The 22895-nt window shown below is 42.5% G+C and overlaps 1 protein-coding gene across 7 annotated transcripts in view; it reads left to right on the top strand.

Annotated features, from left to right (window-relative positions):
* Window positions 1-22895, top strand: part of LOC123478940 (WAS/WASL-interacting protein family member 1-like) — a 79461-nt gene that overhangs the window by 35989 nt on the left and 20577 nt on the right. For 6 of the 7 annotated variants that reach the window (XR_011651250.1, XR_011651249.1, XR_011651248.1 and 3 more), the window contains one exon: window positions 9422-9555. Coding sequence is in view for 2 of the 7 variants with exons in the window: in XM_071221560.1 (XP_071077661.1) it covers window positions 9422-9487 (66 nt within the window). In the remaining 5 variants the exon portion in view is untranslated. Of the gene's footprint in view, window positions 1-9421; window positions 9556-18555; window positions 18684-22895 lie in introns of all 7 variants that reach the window. The other variant, XM_071221559.1, reaches the window with a different exon arrangement.

Below are 22895 nucleotides of genomic sequence, written 5' to 3'. Positions count from 1 at the left end.
ATTCTGTAACTACCATTTTGTACTTCTAGTCCCTTCACCTTTTTCACGCAGCTCCCTCAGCCCCCCTCCCCTCTGGCAACCATCAGTCTGTCCTCTGTATCAATGAGTCTGTTTCAATTTTACCTGTTCATTAATTTTGTTCTTTATATTCCACATGTAAGTGAAATCATATGGTATATGTCTTTCTCCGACTAACTTATTTCACTGAGCATGATACCCTCTAGGTCCATCCATGTTGTTGCAAATGGTAACATGATAAAAAAAAGAATGAAATCTTGTTTGTGGCTGAGTAATATTCCATTGTGTATATGTACCACAGGTTTTTTATTCACTCATTTATTGATGGGTGCTTGATTGTGAAGGTCATTAGTTTTATTTTTTTTATTTTTATTTTCTTTAAATTTTTATTGTTATTCAATTACAGTTGTATGCCTTTTCTCCCCATCCCTCCACCCCACCCCAGCTGAAGCTACCTCCCTCCCCCATCTCGACCCTCCCCCTTGATTTTGTCCATGTGTCCTTTATAGTAGTTCCTGTAATCCCCTCTTCCCACTGTCCCCACCCTACTCCCCCCTGGCCATTGCTAGATTGTTCTTAACTTCAATGTCTCTGGTTATATTTTGTTTGCTTTTTTCTATTGATTATGTTCCAGTTAAAGGTGAGATCATATGGTATTTGTCCCTCACCGCCTGGCTTATTTCACTTAGCATAATGCTCTCCAGTTCCATCCATGCTGTTGCAAAGGGTATAAGCTCCTTCTTTCTCTCTGCTGCGTAGAATTCCATTGTGTAAGTATACCATAGTTTTTGGATCCACTCATTTGCTGATGGGCACTTAGGTTGCTTCCAGTACTTGGCTATTGTAAATTGTGCTGCTATGAACATTGGGGTGCACAGGTTCTTTTGAATTGGTGTTTTAGTGTTCTTAGGGTATAATCCCAGCAGCGGAATTGCTGGGTCAAACGGCAGTTCCATTTTTAGTTTTCTGAGGAAATTCCATACTGTTTTCCACAGTGGCCTCACCAGTCTGCATTCCCACCAACAGTGCACTAGGGTTCCCTTTTTTCCTCATCCTCTCCAACATTTGTTTGTGGATGTGTTTATGTTGGCCACTCTAACTGGTGTGAGATGGTACCTCATTGTGGTTTTAATTTGCATCTCTCTGATGGCTAGTGATGCTGAGCATCTTTTCATATGTCTCTGGGCCCTCTGTATGTCTTCCTTGGAGAAGTGTCTGTTCAAGTCCTTTGCCCATTTTTTAATTGGGTTGTTTGTCTTCCTGGAGTGGAGTTGTGTGAGTTCTTTATATATTTTGGAGATCAGGCCCTTGTCTGAGGTATCATTGGCAAATATGTTTTCCCATACTGTTGGTTCTCTTTGTAATTTGGTGCTGTTTTCTTTAGCCATGCAGAAGCTTTTTATTTTGATGAGGTCCCATTTGTTTATTCTTTCCTTTATGTCCCTTGCTTTAGGGGACATGTCTGTGAGGATGTTGCTGCGTGGAATGTCTGAGATTTTCCTGTCAATGTTTTCCTCAACGACTTTTATGGTGTTACAACTTATATTTAAGTCTTTTATCCATCTTGAGTTTATTTTTGTGTATGGCGTAAGTTGGTGATCGAGTTTCATTTTTTTGCATGTAGCTGTCCAGATCTCCCAACACCATCTGTTGAAGAGGCTGTTTTTGCTCCATTTTATGCTCCTGCCTCCTTTGTCAAAGGTCATTAGTTTTAAATGGGAGCAAGAAATGGGGCTCAAGCAAGAGGAGGAAGTAAGGCTGAGAGAGTTTTTTAAAGAAAGGAGAAATAACCACAGTTGTACATTGGTGGAAAAGATCCAGTAGAGAGAGAAAAGTTGTAGATTCAGGGCTAATGGGCTCTATCTGGTAATACTAAAAGTATCTATATCAGCCATGGCTGATGTGGCTCAGTGGATTGAGTGCTAGCCTGCAAACCAAAGGTTTGGCCTGCTGGTTTGATTCCCAGTCAGGGCACACACCTGGTTTTAGGCCAAGTCCCCATTAGAGCGTGTGTGAGAGGCAACTACATATTGATGTTTCTCTCCCTCCTTTCCCCTCTCTCCAAAAATAAATAAATAAAATCTAAAAAAAGAGTATCGACATCAGATTGAATGCTTATATGTATTAGGTTTTTATATATGTTATTCATTCTTTAAAACATGTGTGTATATTATAGGTGTCCCTTACTTTTATAAAGTTCGCATTCTGCCATTTCACTTTTAAAAAAGACATGTATCAGTACTGTACCTTTTTTTGTTAACCAAAAGAAATTTGAAGAGGATTTTTGCTTTTACAAAAAGAAAGATGAATCCCAAGCAGGGAAAGTGGCCCCACCACCAACCTCCCTCTTCAGGAACCGGACTCCACATCTCAGCATCCAGCTGCTGCAGCTTCAACTTGTGTCTGTGAGTGTCTGAGCTTTATCTTGGTTTATTTTGTGCAGCCGTTAGCAAGATGTGTCCTAAGGTATTGGAAAAGCCTAGCAGAGTTTGAATGGGTGTTATGCTCAGTGTGAAACTGGACATAGTTAAGCGTGTTGATCATGGTGAAGGAAATAAAGACATTGGGTGTGTATTGAATTTCGGGTCTGGGAATGCTCAAAAATGTTTCTGTATAAGGTAATGGTAATTGTTTCTTCACTTTAGTCCATTTTGGTTTACAGAAGCTTTCGTGGAAATGCTCTATTTTAGAAATGCAGGGGAACCTGCATTGTCCCATTTTACCCTGAGGAAATTGAGACTCAGAGAGATTGAGTTCTGTTCAAGGCCATCCAGTGAGGAGCAGGAAGAGCTGAGAGTCAGAGCCCAGTCTGTCTGACGGACACTCAGGCCATAGTGCTCCAGGGAACGCTGACCACTGTCCTAGTTGTGGAGCTTCCTGAAGGGGCACACTGCTGTTTTACATCCATCTCTGCCTGCAGGAGAGTGTGTGCTTTTCACAACCATGACCGTAGACCCCAGTGGTGGGCAAAGTCTGAGTTGTTCTGCTGTCTTTTCTTCCTTAAACTCTGGGACAGGAGCAATAGAGAAGGGGCCTTGGCATCTGGTTTTCCCTAAACCTCTATACATTGGACATATAATGAATAGTGTCGTGTTGTATGTTGGGACATGTAAAGGGGTAGATTTTAGTCCTGATTGTCACCATATGGTTGTGTTACTTCGGCAAATCAATGTAATTTGAGTCTTAGTGTCCTTATCCACAAAATGGGAATAAAAATATCTCCCTGTCTGCTTCTTTGGTGGTTGTGAAAACATCACACTATATACCCCAGACCCCCAGTGCTCCAACAATATGTGAGACCGTATGCCATTTCCGAAGTCTATGGCATATGATGGCACCAGTGGTTCTCAACCACATGCTCAGCAGAGCTCCTACCCTGCAGTGAGGCTTTCAAATACTTCTTTCCTGCTAGCATGTCAAGCAACTAAAATTCATAAACATTGCTCATGGTACAACAACTTTGGAAAACAGTTTGGCAGCATCTATTGAAGTTGAACCAATACCTCCCTGTGGTCAAGCAATTCCACTCCCAGGTTTATATCCAAGAGAAGTGTGTGCACATGTGCACCAAGAGTCATGTAACAGAATGTTTGCATTAGTATTATTTGCAGTGGCTCAAACTACCAACAACTCAAATGCCCATCAGCAGTAGAATAGATTAATAAATCATGGTATTTTCCTTCAGTGAAGTGTCAAACAGCACCGAAACTTTGCAAACTGTGGCTCCACCCACATGAATGAATTTCACAAATATAATGTTCAGTAAAAGAAACCTGACATAAAAGATTTTCCTCAATACATGAGTTATCATAAAATTGGGAAAATCTTACATCTCTATGGTGTTAGAAGCCAGGACAAGACTGACCTTTGGAGTGGAGGAAATGGGTAGATATAGAGAGGGCACAAGAAGATTTCTGGGTTGTTGGTAACATTTGTGTGTGGGTGTGTATGCCCATGTGTGTGTTTACTTCAATGATGGTAACACAAATAAAAAGTACATGTACATTTTTGATAGTTCACTGAGCTGCACACTTTTTCTTCCATGTATTTCACTTCAGTTAAAAAACAAAACTGCTGAGGGTTATAGTAAAGATGGCAGCATAGGTAAACAGGGTACTTGGAACCTCCCACATCCATATCAAAATTACACATAAACTTGAGAGCAGCCATCATTGAGAACTGCCTGAAATCTAGTTGAACAGAAGTTTGATAACTAAGGATATAAAGAAGAAGCCAAGGGCAGATTCCTGGTCTCATACCTGTGTGTGTGGGTTATAAATCTGGAGGGCTATTTCAGTTGCAGAGGTATCTCCTGAAGAGCGAGGCGTCCCAGCCCTACACCGTGCTCCCCAGCACAAAGTTCCAGTGCCAGAAAAAGAAGTCCCCATAACTTCTGGGTGTGAAAACCAGCAGAGATTGTGGCTGAGTGAGGCAGAGGGCTCCTGGAGTCCCAGATGTTCCTCTTAAAGGGCCTGCACATGGACTAACTCAGACTCACTTGCTGTAAGCTCTAGTGCTGGGGCAGCAGCTCAAAAGGCACTAGGGACATACAGGGAGGAACTGAATGGTCTGGCATCAGGGTGAGGGCTGGAAGGGCAGCTTTCTCCTAGACAGAAGTGTGGCAGAGGCCATTGTTCCTTGTCTGGGCCCTCCCCTGACAGAGCTCAAAGGAAGGAGCCATATCTGAGTCTCCATCAACCTGGCTAACACCGTTGGCCCTGCCCTGGTGATTCCCTGAGACCCTGCTCCACCCACTTTGTGGATCCACTGAAGCCATTTCCAGTGGCTTTTCCATACAAAGACCCTATCTTGGCTCATGCTGCAGACTTCCCTAAAATCTCTCAAAGCAGAATCTAGCCCCAGTGTGCCCTGTACCTCTTGCTAAGTAGTCCCAGGCACAGCACTAGTGGTAGCCAACCACATTTTGCAGGTTGACCTCTCCTGGGAACCTTGAAGCCCAGTGCAATTAGCAGCCATCTGTAGATCACTTTGTAGCTCATGCCAGGTAGCCCTAGAAAGGGCACAGACAGCAGCTGGTCTTGGTCCGCACCTCATTGGAGACCCCAGAGCCAGTGTACTTGGTGGCCAGCTACAGACTACACTGGAGGACCACTCAAGCACCTCCATCAGCAATGCACTGAAGGGGCAGATGCATTGGTCACCAGAGCCCCACTGAAGTGCTCTGTCGGGTTGGCCATTGCATAGAAGCTCCTGGTCACAGCCAGTCCTCAAAGCAGATGGCCTAGGGGGTAAATCCCTCTCATTGATGTGTTATCAGCAATCCAGGCTCAATTATAACAGGAGGGTACACAGAGCTCACACAGGGTCAAATCTAGAGTGCCCATATTGGGTGACCTGTGAGGACCTGTGACACTGGGCGCTATAGGACACCTATTACATGAGAGCACTCTGTCAAGCTCAGAAGACATAGCAGGTCTACCAAATTCATTGAAACAAATGCAGAGACATGTCCCAAATGAAAGAACATAAACTCCAGAAAAAGAACTAAACAAAATGGAGACAAGCAATCTACCAGATGCAGAGTTCAAAACACTGGTTATAAATATGCTCAATGTTCTCACTGAGAACTTCAACAAAGAAGTAGGAAACATAAAAATAGATAAAGACACCATAAAAAAGAACCAATCAGAAATGAAGAATACACTGACTGAAATAAAGACTACATTACTGGGAATCAAGAGTAGAGTAGATAAGCAGAGAATCAATCAGAGATTTGGAAGATAAGAAAGCAGAAAACATCTAATCAGAACAGTAAAAGAAAAAAGAATCCAAAAAAATGAGGATAGTTAAAGGGGCCTCTGAGAGAGCATCAAGCATAACAACGTTCACATTATGGAGTGCCTACGGAGATGAGAGGGAGCAAGAAATTGAAACCCATTTGAAAAAAAAAAATGACAAAATCTTCTCTAACCTGGTGAAGGAAATAAATGTACAAGTTCAGTAAGTGCAGAAAGTCCTAAACCAGATGAACCCAAAGAGGCCCACACCAAGACATATCATAATCAAAATGCCAAAGGTTAACAAAGAATCTTAAAGCAGCAAGACAAAAGCAGTTAGTTACTTACAAGGGAACTCCCATAAGACTGTCAGCTGGTTTCTCAACAGAAACTTTGCAGGCCAGAAGGGATCAGCAAGAAATATTCAAAGTGGTGAAAAGTAAGGACCTACAACCAAGATTACTCTATCCAGCAAAGCTATCATTTAGAATCGAAAGTCAAATAAAGAGCTTCCCAGAAAAGAGAAAACTTAAAAAGTTCATCATCACCAAACCAGCATTACAAAAAAATGTTAAAGGTCTTCTTTAAGAAGAAGAAAAAAAGATAAAAATATGAATAATAAAATGGCAATAAATACATACTAAGAATCACTTTAAATGCAAATGGCTTAAATGCTCCAATCAAAAGATATATGGTGTCTGAATGGATAACAGAATAAGACCCTTACATATACTGTCTACAAGAGATTCACTTCAGATCAAAAGATACACAAAGACTGAAATTAAAGGAATGGAAACATAGTTCATTAAAAATGGAAACAAACATACAAACAAAACGTTGGGGCAGCAATACTTATACCAGGCAAAATAGACTTTAAAACAGAGGCTGTAAAAAGGGATAAAGAAGGACCCAGCAATTTCACTTTGGGGTATTTATCTGAAGAAACCCCAAACACTAAATTGAAAAGACAGTTCATTGCAGCATTATTTACGATAGCCTAGATATGGAAGCAACCTAAGTGTCCATCAAGGGATGAATGGATAAAGAAGAAGTGGTTCGTTATTACAATGGAATATGACTCAGCATTCATTTTTATCAGAATGAAATCTTGTCATCAGCAACAACATGGATAGATATAGAGGGTATTATGCTAAGTAAAATAAGTCAGAGAAAAACAAATACTAGATTATTTTACCTATATGTGGAATCTGTAAAATAAATGAACAAGCAGAACAGAAACAGACTCATAGATACATAGCATTTTGACAGTTGCCAGATGGGTAGAGGGTATGGGGGAATGGGTGAAGGAGGTGAGGGGATTAAGAAGTACAAATTGGTAGTTACAGAATAGCATAGGTATGGAAAGTACAGTATAGGAAATGGAGTAGCCAAAGAACTTACATGACCCATGGACATGAACACTGGAGGGGAGATTGCCTGAAGGAGTGGGGGATGCTGGGTGGAGGGGGCAAAGGGGGAAAAACTAGGACAACTGTAATAGCATGTTCAGTAAAATGTAAATAAAAAAAGAAAAAGAAAAGCCAAAAAACAAACAAACAAAACAAAACGTCTGCCTAGTTCCCATCTCAGACCAAATACATCAGAATCCCTTGGGTGACGCCCTGACAGGAGAATTTTTAGGAGACAACCAGGGCTGAGAACATTGCCTCTGCCTTTTCATGTGTTCCTGCCAAGAGGGAAGACCCGTGGCTGTCAGTCTGGGTGCTGACCAGGTGTGTCTTGTAGTGGTGGGGGAGACAGGGATGTCTAGTGAAGAGAGGGCTGGAGGGCCCTGTGCACAGATGGCCAACAGCAAGAATGGCCCCCGAGGACACACCTCTGAGGGTGAGCACGAGGCTCAACACCCGGGGCAGTGATTGAGGACCTTCCACCAAAAACACCAGCCTTTAGGGATTGCCTGCAGCCACCCTCCTTAAGAACTGATTCCTGAATTTAATTTCAAGTTCACCATTCAGAGCAGTTCCATCAGCTTTTCATTATTTTTATCTGACTGTCCCATTGTGGAGATTTTTAAAACGATTTTATTTATTTTGAGAAAGAAGGGAAGGGAGGGAGAAAGAGAGGGAGAGAAACATTGAACAGTTAGTTGCCTCTTGCACATCCCAACCAGGGACCTGGCCGGAAACCCAGGCATGTGCCCTGACTGGGACTGGAACTGGCAATCTTTTGCTTTGCGGGACATGCCCAACCCTATGAGCCACCCCAGTCAGGGCCCGCTGTGGAGATTTTGCCTCTTCATTTGTGTTTTTTATGATTTACTATAGTGACCTAAGTTGTTATTTTCATTGTTTTCACTAAATAATCTTTTAGTCCACAAATGATACCACCACATCCAATGGCTGTGCCATCACCTGCCCGGAGGTCCGGGCTCATTTCCTAACTCCTGTCCCCCATGTGGGGGACAGGCAAACTCTAAGTGCGCTCTGCTGTTAATGTTTGCTTTTCTCAACTTTACTCAACTGAGGAAAAGTTTATAAACAGTGAAAGCCTTTGGTGTTTCTTGATCATTACTCTGAGGTTATAAACAGAAAACATTTATCGATCAAACTCTGTAGCTTGATACAAATCCTACTTTTAATATTTCTTCAGAGGCTTTACCAAAATAATAGCTCTACAATTCAACCTAAACAGCATTTTAGCTGGGCTATAGCTTCTTTAACTTTTATTTCAACAGCTGGATTTAGCTTTTCTAAAACTACTTTTATTAAAAAAAAACATAAGGTCTTATTAAAAGAAATAAACTTTGGTGTTGCTCTAAGCTCAAAGCAAAATGTATAGATTTTGATCTAAAGGACATTGAAACAGAATGCATAAATGTCTTCCAGATGCAAACTGCTCTTCATAGGATGGTCATAGTGTCGGAAAGAAAGCCTGTACACATACATATCTATTGTGTAGGAAAAAATAGCTGCTGTTTATTGTGGTTAATCATTAGATCATGGGTGATTTCAATATTTTCATTTTTGTTTGCATGTTTGTGCTCCAGTTAAAAAAAAAAAGCCAAGACAAAATAGAAAATATGAAATACAGGCATCCTTCTTTACGTGTAGTTAAGGTCTGAATAGCAAAGCAACTAAATTCTGGAACTGGCAGAATCAACACAACCTGGGAATGAGTTACAAATGCAAATTCTTGGTCTGACCCCAGACTTGCTGAATTTGAAACTGGGGTTGGGCCCCAAATCGCCTCTAACAAGCCCTCTAGGTGATTCTGAAGCACCCTGAGATTGGGAAACCACTGCTCAGAAGAAGAGCACAGAGACAATCTGGCCAATTTGGCAAACCCTCAAGAGATTCATTGTGGGAATAGGTGTTTTGTTTGAAAAGTTTGGTTTTTGCTCCTCCCCTGCCCCCTTCATCTTGCCCCATGTGGAAACTATACTAGTAATCCTCAACCTTGTCTGGGAGTTTTTAAAAATGTCTCCCTCCAGATGGGTCCTGGGCATCCAGGTGTTTCTGTTGTGCACCAGGGCTGATAAACGCAGTTCTATATTCAGGTACTTTTGTGGTTGAGACATGATTGATAACACCTGCCCCAAATTCTTTTGGTTGTTTCCTGCAGGCCTTGTGAAGCAGAACTCGGTAGGGACTGCTTGTCTAGATCTAAAGGTGTTTCCTGAGGACCAACTTTGGCCTTTCTTGCAGGTACCCCTGCAGACCACAGCAACGCACAGAGATGGGCCACTACCTCCTGGCATGCACACAGCCTGAGGGCCAGCTCCTCAGCCACACATCAAACACCAACTCTGCTGCCCATGCCGGATGCCAAGTGAGAAAACGTGAGTTCCACCCTTAGTTTGGTACACAGAGAGAATGTCAACAAATGCTAACTGTCCTTATCTTCATTATCTAAAGCATGTGGATCCCTTTTCATTTAAGCTCACAAAATACCTGCTTGGAAAGCCCTTCTCAGTAGTTTCATCTAAAATTCTCTACCACTGTACCCCAACTTTACTGCAAAGTCCAGGAGAGACCCCTCACATTCATGAGAAATGTCTAAGCCGATGGCTCTTAAAATATGGCGGTGGTGGTAGCAGGTGACCTCGGCGTGAGTATCACCTGGAAACTTTTTAGAAATGCCAACGCCTGTTAGCAAAATAAATTATAATAAATAAAGAGGGCAGGAGGAAACCTTTAGAGGCGATGGCTATGTTTACGGCATAGATGGTCGCGATGGGTCCACAGATAATTACTTATCTCCAACCCACCAAGTTGTATATATTAAATATCTACAGCATGACTGCAAAAGCATGTCAATCATACCTCCATCAAGTGGTTTTAAAAAGCAAGAAATGCCAAGTGTTAGAGCCCACCCCTTAGCTTCTATATCAGAACTCAGAAGATGGGGCCTGGCCATCTGTGTATGATTCTGATGCCTGGTCACAGCTGAAAACTGCTGCTGTGAGCTCCTGCCTCTCCATTGTTAGAAATGCAGAACCTCAGGACCCAGCCCAGGCCAACTGAATGAGAACCCCCAGGCCATTGGGATGCACCAGAGAGTTTGAAAAGCATTGTTTTAGCCTCCCTCCCCCCAATTAGAACACCAGAAAGGGACTTCCTTAGATCTCAGCTTTTCAGCTCTCCACAGAAATGCCATCACAAGACAATCATTTCACATTAGAAACAGGTGCTTAAAAGACCTTTCTGTATCTGTGGAAAACAATTTCTACTGCCATTCATCACCCCCTTGGTTAAAAATTCATCCTGTCAGTTTCCTTAGAGTTTAGAGCAAGCACATGTGCTTTTTAAAAAGAAGTTGAAGATGCAAAACTCATTATACCCAAGTTACCAGGACACTTAGATTTTTACTTCAATTCTAAGAAATATTCTTAGTTTAGATTCTCTCACACAGCTTTCCCTTCTCATCCTTCAAGTGATCTTTGTGTTTTAATTCTTGTTTTCCCAATTTTTTCTGTGGCTGCATTCTTTAAAATTTGAAGTGGCCTCGAATATTGTGTGAGAAGATAAGGGGTTGATAAGAAATAAGGGTCAGTGTGATGCTTCGGAACATTTCTGCCTGTATAAAGCAGAGTGATTTCAAGGGCTTGGCTGAAGTCTCTCTTGCTCCTTGAAGCTTTCCTGACAGCTCTTCACCACAGCTATAATTAATATGGCCTCAGGTGATATTTGTTATTTGTCATTATAACATACATCATGGATTGCCCAGTATTTTATGAGTTAATGTTTGTAAAGTGTTTGAACAGTATAGTAACATTGTACACACTCAGTTATTATCCTTACCATTATTATTGTCATTTTTTATATGCACCTATGTGTCATTCCTACTAGACTGTAAGTTTCTTTGGGGTGAGGGGAGGGACTTATTTATTGTTAGATTCTTGAGTAAGACTGGTTATGTTGCACTTTCAGGAGGTTCTTTTTAAAAAATATATTTATTTTTAGAGAGAGGGGAATGGAGGGAGAAAGAGGGAGAGAAACACTGATCAATTGCCTCTCACACACACCCCAACAAGGGACCAAACCTGCAACCCAGGCATGTGCCCTGACTGGGAATTCGAACCGATGACCTTTTATTTTGCGGACCTTAGCCCAACCCACTGAGCCAACACCAGTCAGGGCAAGAGATTCTTACATAAAACATTAATGAGAGTAAACATGAGAATGCTTTGAAAAGGAAAATATGGCTTATTGGAGCATCAGGTCTCAGCCCATCCTAACCAAAGAGACAGGCTGTTGTGCCAACAAGAGTAGCACATCCCTCAGTCTCAGTCCCAGAAGGCATCAGAAAGAAAAAAAAAAAAGGAAGTGAAGGATAAATGTCACCAGAGTTGTGAGTGAAACTCAGTTCAGAAGAAACTCTGACCAAAACCAAAATGGAACCAACTGGAAATGTTAATGGTCATTTTTAGTAAGTCACAAGAATTTGAAAAAGGGCTATTTTAATAAGTAGAACAATTTCATTTTCCATATAGCCTAGGAAATTAATATTTAGAAAGCTTCTTTTACATAGTCTCAGGGCAACTTTGCACCTTTTGAGGGGAGAAAGCAGTATGGTTTCACCTTCAATCATTTCTGGGAAAAAAAAGCAAATGGGATAGTTTCTTAAGTATGTGTTTACAAGAGAAAAACATTAGATGTCATATGTGTGGTCATCTGACATAGTATTCTGAAAAACAACTAGTTCACACAAGAGAAGAAAATTGAGCAAAGAATCAGGTTCGCATGGTATGTAGAAGCAGGTTCCTAGTGGAACTAATGAAGTCTGAGATTCAACCCCCGCCCCCGCTTAGCCCCAGCCTCTTCCAAAGCCCCAAGAGGGAGCCTAGCAATTTTGTGTTTATACTTTTGCATCAGCATTCCTAAATGAGCTTCCCAAATTGTAGAACTTCTCAGGCTCTATAAAACAGGACCTGGTCCTGATGAAATGCCTCTCTCTTTCCGTAGCTCTTGCTTTTCAGATTTACTTTTTTGTAATCATTTAGCTCTGGTTTGCTACATGAGGTGATGCAACAGCTAGGGGATTTGATGGTGAGGAAGAAGGTCCCTGCAGAACTGCTAGGAGGGGAGAGAGATCATCGCAGCTCAGTTCAAAGTGATGAAATGTAGGTACCAGGATGCTTTATTTCAAATATTATCACTGTCCTCCCACGGTAGTGATTCTCGATCATAGGTAATCTCTTCCTACCCCTTCCCAGACATCAGGCAATGTCTGGAGACATTTTTGGTGTCGTAAGTAGGTGGGGAGAGCTGCTATTAGCATCTAATAGGCAGAGGCCAGGAATGTTGCTAAATATCCTGCAATATACTGGACAAGCCCCTCCTCCCCCTGGCAAAGAATGACCTGGCCTCAAACATCAATAGTGCTGATGTTGAGAAATTCTGGTCTTGGATACTCAGGTTGTCAAAATGAGATGATGAGCAAATAGGATAAGGTAACTTCTCAAAGGCACGTTGCAGTTTGGTCTCCCTCACAAACCACCTTTCAGCACATTATCTGGCTCTTTATTCCTCAGTAACTTCCACTCCCACCTCTTCACACCTGCAAAGACAGTGGCTCTAACCAAAACAATGGTAGAAACCTGATTCCAGGGCTGATGTTTGAGAAACAGGTCATCCCTCCTATAGTGGCAGAGAAGGGGCTGGAAATGACCTCAACACTTCGTTGAGCAAAATCCTGGTCAAAAGCCAGCTTCCCTAAAACTAAATCAGCCACTTTCTCCAACAATTGGAGTATCAATGCAGTGTTGATGGAAACGTCCACACCTTGAAAATGTGGATCCTACTCTCAGGCTGCTGAGCCCCACTAGTTCAAGTTCCAGAGTTACCAGTAGACTGCCCCAATTCTGCCCTCTGACCTCAGCTCGTCCTTCACTGCCTCTTGGCCTTCCTTCTAGTCACCTTCTTATTGTGTATCTATCTTATTCCCATGGTGGCTCACTTCCCCCAAGACCCCAAACCACTGTCTCCCTGTTTCCCTTCTGCAGATGCCCTTGCCTCCTGCTTTCCTGCGGAGGGTAACAAAATGTCATAGCTCCTATCATTTATGCAGCAGCCACAAGCACTGCGCTGGTGCAACACATACGCTTCATCTGCAAGGCAGGTATCGATAATCCAGTTCTGCAGGTGATGAACCCAGAGTTTAGAGAGGCTTTTAACTTCTTCCAAGTCACAATGCAGGCATTTGGTCCCAGGACTGCCTGTCTCCAGTATGAACTCCCTATGCTTCTCTCTTCCCTGAAAATCTGTGTCTGTCTTGATCCCCCGGTCTAGGAGGAAGAAAAATTCTTTCAAGTCAGTTTCTCCTCCATCTTGATCTTGTTTTTTTCCAGCCTCCCACTGCACTTCACTCCATTAGCTATCCCCTCCCTCTCTCACATAGCTCAGCCACCCCTCCTTAACTGCCTCCTTCCCCTACAAACGCACCCCATCCTTCCTGCTTCACCAGCACACTCCTGATTCAGCTACCTCCTTTGCTTCACTGTCAACTTGTCAAAAGGAAGAGTATCACAGTTTAGCTATCTCTTTGGCTGCCTCATACACTCCTGGCCTCTCTAGCCACCTACTCCAGGAGCAAAGCCTTGCTCCCTTCCATGGCCATGTATTCTTGAGTCTCCTCTGCTCCCTCCGGGCTGGACACGAAGTCCACCTTCTACACTTTTGTTTCTCAGTGCCTGGGACAGTGGCCTAAATAGTAAGGAAGATGGTAATGATTTCATACTCAGAACTGGTCAGAAACCAGACAGGCAGTTCCCAGGGGCCAGGGAGACAGCTGAAGCAGGGCTCCCAGGGAAATTCCTTTGGGCTGGAGTTCTATTCAGCAGAGTGACGACACACTATTGCCATTTTTAGAGCAGCAATTACCAAATGGAAATACCCTATTTCACCAGAGACTGAGAGGCGAACTCACTAGCTTCATATCTAAATGTCACTCGCATCTTCACTGTAACCGAGGCTCTGAGAAACAGAAACACATGACTACATGCTAGGGGATTCAATTCCTGTTTTTCCTTCCTGTTTGTCCTCTGTTAAAATTAAAAAAAAAATACCTAAAAGAACCTCCTTGGTATTGTTACCCTGACAGTATTTTACTATTACATATGTGAAGATAGAATTAAGTGAAATGATAAATACTTGTTGAGCTGTTGGCATCGAATGTCATCAATTTTTAAAAGGCAAATAAAAAGTGAACACTAAATCTATCTCTGTCTATCCATTTGTCTATCAATCAGCTATCAGCTATCTATCTATCTATCTATCTATCTATCTATCATCTATCAGTTCATTCCTTAATTCTGTCAAGGAGGAAGAAATTTTCCTCTACCCTTTTAGGTTCTTCTGGATGGTTCAGAAATTACCACTCTCACTTCCAACAGAGCCGGCAGGCAGAGATCCAGGAGACTGACATGGTAAGACTTTGACCTTCTGCCGGGCTGGTCAAACGTCCCAGGACACTGCCCCAGAGTGGGCAGCATGCCGCCTGTTAAGTTAGCCTCACACTGGGGCCGCCTGTTGTGTAGGAAAAGTTTTTCCTCTATCCTAGGTTCCTGTGGCTGATCAAGAATTAAATTGACGTGAGACAAATTAACAGGAGAAAATAACCACATTTAATTATGTACATACAGACGGGGGAGTTCCATGAGAATATGGGGTCCCAGGCCAACATAGGCAGTGGAAGCTTATATGCCATCTTGAGCTAAGGAGAAGGGGGTAGTGGTTTGGGACTCCCAAGGAGAGGAAGGCACTTCACATGAGAATGGAAATGCAGAGACATGGGACACAAAATGGACACATCTCTGGGCTGTGCCGAGCACCCCCGCCACACCTACTTCATATTATACTGTGGTTATCTATGGTGATAGCTCCCTTGCTGGAGCAGGCCCTCTAAATTCTTCTAGTCAGTAAGGGGGAAGGTCAAAGTTTCTTCCTGAGCCTTTTGTTTCTTAAAAATAAAGTAATCCTCATGCCAGAGAGACACATTTTGGAGTGGCATATTTTGCTTCCCTACCATTCAACAAATATTTATCAAAACCATGCTAAGTCCTTGGACAAGAGAGACACAGTACCAGTCCTCAGGGAGTGTAATGTGATCTGGCACTTGCAGTTCAGTGTGATAGGTGCTGGATAACAGAGACGTAGGGTGTAGTTGGTAGATTTATTCAGACACTCACCACAGACTTGGGGGGCGGGGTGTGGCTGGTCAAAGACAGTTTCCAGGGGAAAGTAATGTCTAAGGTAAAACCTGGCTATGTTAGGTGAAGGTAGATGAGTGGAAGTTGGGGGAAAGGGTTGTCCTAACTAGAGAGAGTAGCATTCTAGAAGGCTTGTGTCAAGGGAAAGCAAGACACAGAGATAGAAGAGAGTTTTAGGAAACTGAGAAATTCATTCTCACTGGATCAGAGGAGAGGGGAGAAACAAAGACAGATCATCATCATTGTCATAACTAGTACCTTACGTACATAAAGTGGGTGCTGTTTTTACCCCCATCTTGTAGATTTGGGAACTGAGGCACAGTGAGGTTAAAGTAACTCACACAGGGTTACCCAGCTAATATCTGTGCCCTTAACTGACACAGTATTGCCTCCCATCTGGCCTTTGAGATATAGTTTTTTATGCTCCCTCCAAGCAAAGGTTTGGAGGCCCCCGGAGAAAAGAGTACGTTGAGGCAGTGATTTTATATCAGTGGGAAGTCTGAGTGGAAATATTAACCAAAGAAAGCCTACCCTTCCCTTCCTGCTCCCCTCCATAAATCAGATTAAGGTAAAGGTACTGCTCTTAGGAAGGGGAGAAGATGACAAGTTTTCAGCACCCAAACTAGAATGGAGGGAGAAATTTTAGGGTAGAGGCCCAGCTGGGCCCCACTGCCCCAGGGGAATAAGTAGTCAGTATATAAGGGACTACCTAGTCATTTAATCAGAAACATCTTCTTGGACTAAAGAAGTTGCTATGAATCACTAAACTCTTAATTTTCTATCAGGGAGTGACTGAGGTTCTTGAAAGTTACACATTAGAAGATTTTCCCCCCTCCAATTACTAATGACATAAATGAAAATTACACAAGTTGACTCAAGGAGTAAGTTGGTTAATTTAGAGGTACATGAGTTTTGTTTAATTCAGTGACTGATCTAGAACAAACAACAGCTTTATGTCTCCTAAGGGGGAAATCAAAAAGGGTTGAATGCCAAAACTTTTCAATCAGAGACTTTAAAGTGGTAAAGTGTATAGAAATTTCACCCAAGCATGGTGCATGGTGATAAGACTTTTCAAGACCAGATAAGCTCTCATGGACAATTACCTATGAGTTACATTAAACCTTGAACCAATGAGAAATCTAACATTTGTTCATGACTAATTCTACCCAGATAAAAGTATTTCAGTTTGAAAAGCACTTTATATTGCCCTTCCTGAATTACATACTTACATTTCCTGTTTCATCCCAGTTGCCTACCTCCTTCTTAAGGTAGTAGATAGGGATAAGTGGTATTTTAGCTGCCGAGACCGGCTTTGTTGAAATGCTTACCTCTAAGACCTGTAGTGAAATGAATGAGGACTGAGTTATTTTCCATGTTTATTTCCAACAATGGTGAAGTTGACAGTTTCTGTGTCTATAATTGAATTTGTTTGGAGAAGGACCTTTGGAGAAGCTTATAGCCAGTGATGGCCAATGCGAATGTAGAAAGGATGTGTGTGTTGCATATCCTTGTTTACAAAGTAACTAGGGAACTCTAAGGCATATGGGAATTGATAGGATTTATCAATTTGTCCTCTCTACTCAAACCGTTCCCCATCTCCCTCACAAAAAAAAAAAAAAAAAAGGACAGTAGATTTATTTGCCCTTTCCCTATTACTTAAAAATCCTTCTTCCAGTTGGCCAGATCTGATTTTGCTATTTGTCTCAGGCACAGGGATAGAGAGCTTGGTTAACAGCTTCTGTTTGTTGAGTTATTGTATAGGCAGTTAGTTAATTCATCACCTTGAAAATTCAGACATGTCATTTATATAATGACTAACACTTTTTTCTTTAGGACAGAGACTGCCCTTGCTCTTAGGTACATACTATGGTCAGAACACAACCATTAGCCTTGGGCCTTTATCTTTGTTTGCCTCCTTGTTACCTTTGGGTCTACTTGCCATAATAACTAGAACATGTATGATGTGGTGCTTCTGCCTTGGGGCCATGAAAGGGGTGATTGAGGAGAGGAGGAGAGGGAACTAAGTGACTAAACCAACTCAGCTCTAACGAAGCGAATGACTGAACGAACCCTACTCTGACCAAGCCCACGGCTTCCAGAGTGCTGAAAGAATGAGCATGCCATGATGGTTCTTGTTCCACAAATATTTATTCATTCAAACAAATAGAGCTGTTCATGAGCCACACATTAGGAAGACGCAGATCTGACTTTGAGAGCTGACATTTGGGACTCACCCCAAACCGGACCCAGCAAAGGTATCAAAAAGACCTGAGCCTCATTTGCAATCAGCAGCTGCTTCCTCTTCTCACATGACACAGTGGATGGAGTTATCTTTCACACTTCTTAGGCTTCAATTTGCCTATATTGGTAACTATAAAGGGACAGAATTAAAATGACATAGACAATAGGCGGGGTTCATTGGAAGTCTCATATAACAGAAAGAAGGTTCAACAACTCAGTCACAGGAAGGGCAGGGCATCAAATATGAGAGAACCAGTGAATCTCTTCCTCCCTCTTCCTTTTCGCCATCCCACAATCCTTCTTTCGCCAATCTCTGCAAGGAGGCTTTCTTCTCTCCCAGCAGATTGGGTCTGCCCCACAACGGTGGTGTTGTAGCCTCACATTTCCCTTTCCATCCCTCCCTTTCTTTCTCTGTCTCTTTGGTGTGCTCATCCCCCTACTGACCATCAAATGCTGGAGTTTCTTAAGGCTCTATCCTAGCACCTCTTACTCCCTTCCTCAGAGATCTCATCCATGCCTACAGCTTCAATCACCAGGGCATTTACAAATTTATTCTCCAACACAGGACTTTCTCCAAGTTCCAGGCCCATGTATCCAAATGCCTCTAAAGCATCTACTCTTGGGAAATTTCAAAGGCATCCCTTTGGGAAACCTGCCCCTTCTTTCTAGCTAACTGAATCCCCATATTGGAAGTAGCAATGTACTCAGCTGAAAAGATGACATTTTCCAGCTTTCCTTGCAGCCAGGGATGGACAATGAGATGTTTGCAGAAGTCATTGAGATGAGCTTCTAGGGAAAGTCCTTTACAAAAGACTGACTCAGCTGGAAGTGCTGCCATTTATGCCTTATGCCTTTCTTCTTCTGCTGCCTGGAATATGGATGTGATAGTGCTGTGGGGGTCACCTTGAGAGTATGAGGACAACTTGGAGATGGACACCAGCACTGAAAATGGCAGAGGAATGGTGGAAAGATCTTGGGATAAAGATGCCTACTTTCTACCTATGGACTATTTCTAGGTGAGAAATGATAAATTTCTATCTTGTTGGAGCCACTCCTATTTAAGGTCTCTATAACTGCAACCAAACACTGTCCCTAACAGATATAATGGCTTCCTATGTCCCCATCCTCATCTGGCACCAGACCCCAATCCACCCTTGTCTCTCTCTCTCTAGTCACACTATCCTCTCACCCTTTACTCACTGTGCTTCTCCTGCCACTTCTTTGTCTCACATGGCATTTCCAATGTCTGGATCTCAGCACAGCCATCACTTCTCAGGGAAGCTATGCTTGACTTACTTCACTTGGGCAATTTCCCATCCCAGGCTCTGAAAGCACCACCAGCTTCTCCTTTGTAGTAACTGTCCCCATTGGCATTTTATAGTCCAGTGTCCCTTCTACCAGGTTGTAAGCTCCATGGAAGCAGGGACTGTCCTTTCCTTTTATTACCATTGCATCCTTTATACCTAACTGTTCACCTGTAAAAGGAAAAATGTTGACTAAATGAAGGAACCAGCCTTTCAGGGGCCAAGCAGAGCATGGCTCGCTGGTGTGTTGGAGCAGGCTCCTTTCCACTTGCAAGAGCTGACCGTGTGCATCTCTTCCCAGCTCCACATTCAGTGACATCACACTGGCAGCTTGAAATTAGTCATAGTGGGAGTGTTTAAACCAGAGAAATTGGCAAACAAATCAGGGCTCTATTTTTTCTTTTTTCTTGGAGCATCACACAAACTCACAGCAGGAGAAGATAGTGTCAGAGTCCAAATATGATTCCCTGCCTTCCATTACACAGTGATTTAGGCTGTGGTGAAACAGCCTAATTTTAAACATTTACTAGCATGCCGCTGAGCATAAATCAAACTCTCATTGCCCTAGAGAAGTTATCCAATGTCACAGAGAATCACAAGTTTTCTTGAAAACATAAGTGAAGTGGTGGCCTTTGGGTCCTGCCTGAGGTAGTTGGGAAAAGGTGCTGCTGATCTCCCTGAGATGCAGTGTGATTTGATACTCGTGAGTGTTTCCTGGCAATTGACTTCCATGAAGCAGAATCTCATCCATGGTGTAATTTGAGGGTGATAGAGGTGGTTGGATGCGGCCAGTCAGCACTTCTTGCTGAACCTGCCATGGTCAGAGACTATTACCAGGTGCTAGTGACAAATGGTAAAGACACCCAAGACCACCTCACTCCCCTCTGGGAACTGAGCACCATAGGACAAGTACAAATTATGTTGGTTAGCACCATAGGTCAAATACAAATTATGTATGTAATTCTGATCCCCTGCTTTCTACCACTCTAGTGGGTAGGGAGGGCTTAATTCAGATGACGAGTCTCCCAAGAACATGGACTGTCTTAGTCATCCTCATGTTTCTCATAGTCTCTGGCCCAGTGCCTAACACACAGACAATCTCTCACTTGATGCAGGCTTTTGAATTAACGTGCCCCATGAAAGGGAACCCAGAAAGTTTATGCAGTTAGATCCCCTCCTTGCCCCAGGCCTTTGTCAGTAATGACTTATTTTTCTGGCACCTTCTGTTTATTCTGCTAAACTCAGCTTGGGGGAACTCTGAAAAGCTGTCCCTTACCTCTGAAGACTGGGGGAATGCCTGCCTGCATTGTGCAGAGTATCCAGCATCTGCCCTTCAGGTTGTTTTACCCACCCTATCTATTGTGAGCATCTATCTCTCATTCATCTCTCCAGCCCCAGCCCCTGACACAATGTTTGGCCCCCAAAAGGTGCCAGGTACATAGTCAATGTGTGAATGAGGGGCTGAAGCTAGTGCAAACAGCAATTTAAATTTCAGGAAAGATTGTAGAAAGCCACACAGAAGCTCCTTCTGCATGCCAGACGTATGAATGAAGCATAGCAGAATATGCCATCCTCAAATATGCCGCTGTGGTAAAAGGATTATTTTGAGCTGATAGCAATTGAGAAGAAGCAGATAAAAGAAAAGCTTTCTGTCTCCCCCTATTTGCCTTAAAGCAGGACAGAAATTCCTAAAGGTTTCCCTCTCCCCTCTCTACCAGGAAGGATGGAAGTTAATTACTAGAGACAGCTCTATTATCAGCCCAGAGATGTCACCAGAGGAAATTACATAAGAAAGTTTACTAACAAGCCTTTATCTTCTATTAGTTCCCTCATATATTTGCCTTCCCACAATTTGCTGCCTTAGAAACTCAAAGTCCTTTTCTCATCACTTCTCTAAAAGCGTCACTTCTCTGTTCATTTGTTAAGATGCTATATAAGCCCAACTTTTAACCACGCCTTTGAGTTACTCATCACTGGGTGCTTCCACATGTATGTCCAGTGTACATCTTAATAAAATTTTGTTTTTCTCTTGTTAATCTTCTTTTGTTAGTCTAATTTATAGGACCCCAGTTATAGAACCTAAGAGGTAGAAGGAAAAATATTTTTTTCTTCCCCTACATATGGTACAATGTCTATACATGCTTTCTCTCCTTCGATCCTTAAGATAACCCCATGTAGTAAATTCTATTATTTCCATTTTAGAAAGAAGGATCTGAAGATCAGACCTGTTAAGAAATTTACCCAAAGTCACACAGCTCACAACAGGAGGGGATGGTATCAGGGTCCAGCTATGACTCTCTGTCTTCCACCACACAGTGATTTAGTCTGTGCTGGAAGCAGAGCATTCAATTGCCACAATCAAAAACTGTTTAGTCTAAGGGTCCCTTTATTTGCCCATTTTCCTTGTCTCCAACATCACAGCCTTTATCCTGGGGCTGACTTTTCAGTACACTGATTCAATTTAAGCTAATGGGACGCCAGGGTTTACTTCTGTTGCATTCTTCACAGCTTTTCAGAAACATTTTGCTATATATGTTCCATTCAGTCCAAGATCTTTAGGTTTATAAAAGGGGAATGTGGACCTAGATGCTAATGGAGCCAGTAAATACCTTCTGCTGAAACTCTTGACCAGTGTGTATTAGAGTGTAGTTCCAGGACAAGCTGCATCCGCATTACCTGGGGGTGGAGGAGATTGTTTCTCAGCCCCACCCCATGGACTAGGTCTCTGGGTAGGACCCTAAAATCTGCATCTTTACCAGACAGCCCTGGTTGAATTTTGTTTTTTGAGGAGCTTTCAAAGATCTTTTTAAAATTTAATATATAATTTACATAGAGTTAAATGCATACATCTTAAGCACATACCATGTTTTGCTGTGTTCAATACGCACTAACATTTTTGTGTGTGTTTTATGTGGGATTATTACACCCATCATTATACCCATGGAATGTAATCATTATACCTGTGTATAATGCACATCCTTACTTTTCCCTCAAAAATTTGGGCAAAAAAGTGCACATTATACATGGGAAAACATGTTAGTTAGAATTTTTATGTAAGCACACACATTTTAACCTGCTGCATAACTATCACTCAGATCAGGATAGAGAAGAAAATTTTCCCATAAGTTTTCCCAGAGGTAACTGCTGCTCTGACTATCACCACGGACTAATTTTGCCTATTCTTGAAGCTCACAGACATGGAATCATACAGTAAATGCTCTTTCATGTCTGTTCCCTCTTACTCACATTATGTTTTTCTAATTTATGCATCTTGTTATGTGTAGCAGTGGTTTGTCCCTCTTTGCTGCCAGTGCTATTCCATTGTATGAATACAGCCTGATTTATTGATCTATTCCCTTTCGAAGATCACTTGGATTGTTTCCAATTTGGGGCTATTATGAATGAAGCAGCTGTGGACGTTCTTGTCCTGGCCTTTTGGTGGACACAAGCACTCATTCCTCTTGGGTAATTACCTGGGGTATGAAATTGCTTCAGGCTTAAGGTTTGACTGCACAAGGTAGATGGGAGTTTATAAACAACCACAAGCAAGAGTTGCAGTGTTGGGGCAGGGTGTCAGCAGCCACCACCCGAAAGGAAGAAAGTACCAGGCTAGGGAACCCAGTCACTGCTTCTAACTCGTGTGTTCTCAACAGGTGATGTTGGGTGTGTGACAAATATCTTAGCTATTACAATGGTTTGTGGCCCTGAGACATGCTGCTATACAGTAGTGTCAGGGGGAGAAGGGTGATTAGGAAGAGTATCTGAGAAGTCTCCTTAGGGGGGTGGTAATGAACACAGTTTGAGAAACGTTGGTCTAGCTAAACCTAGATGTTCTTGTATCTGCAAAATTGGGAACCTAAGGTGATCCCCATGCTTTTTGGTCAAGGAAGGTATCTTGGGAATAAGCAACACTACCCAGAGATG

This window comes from Desmodus rotundus, chromosome 5 (assembly GCF_022682495.2).
Source record: "Desmodus rotundus isolate HL8 chromosome 5, HLdesRot8A.1, whole genome shotgun sequence".
In the NCBI taxonomy this organism is placed as follows: domain Eukaryota; kingdom Metazoa; phylum Chordata; class Mammalia; order Chiroptera; family Phyllostomidae; genus Desmodus; species Desmodus rotundus.
This window is presented reverse-complemented; position numbering and strand designations above follow the sequence as displayed.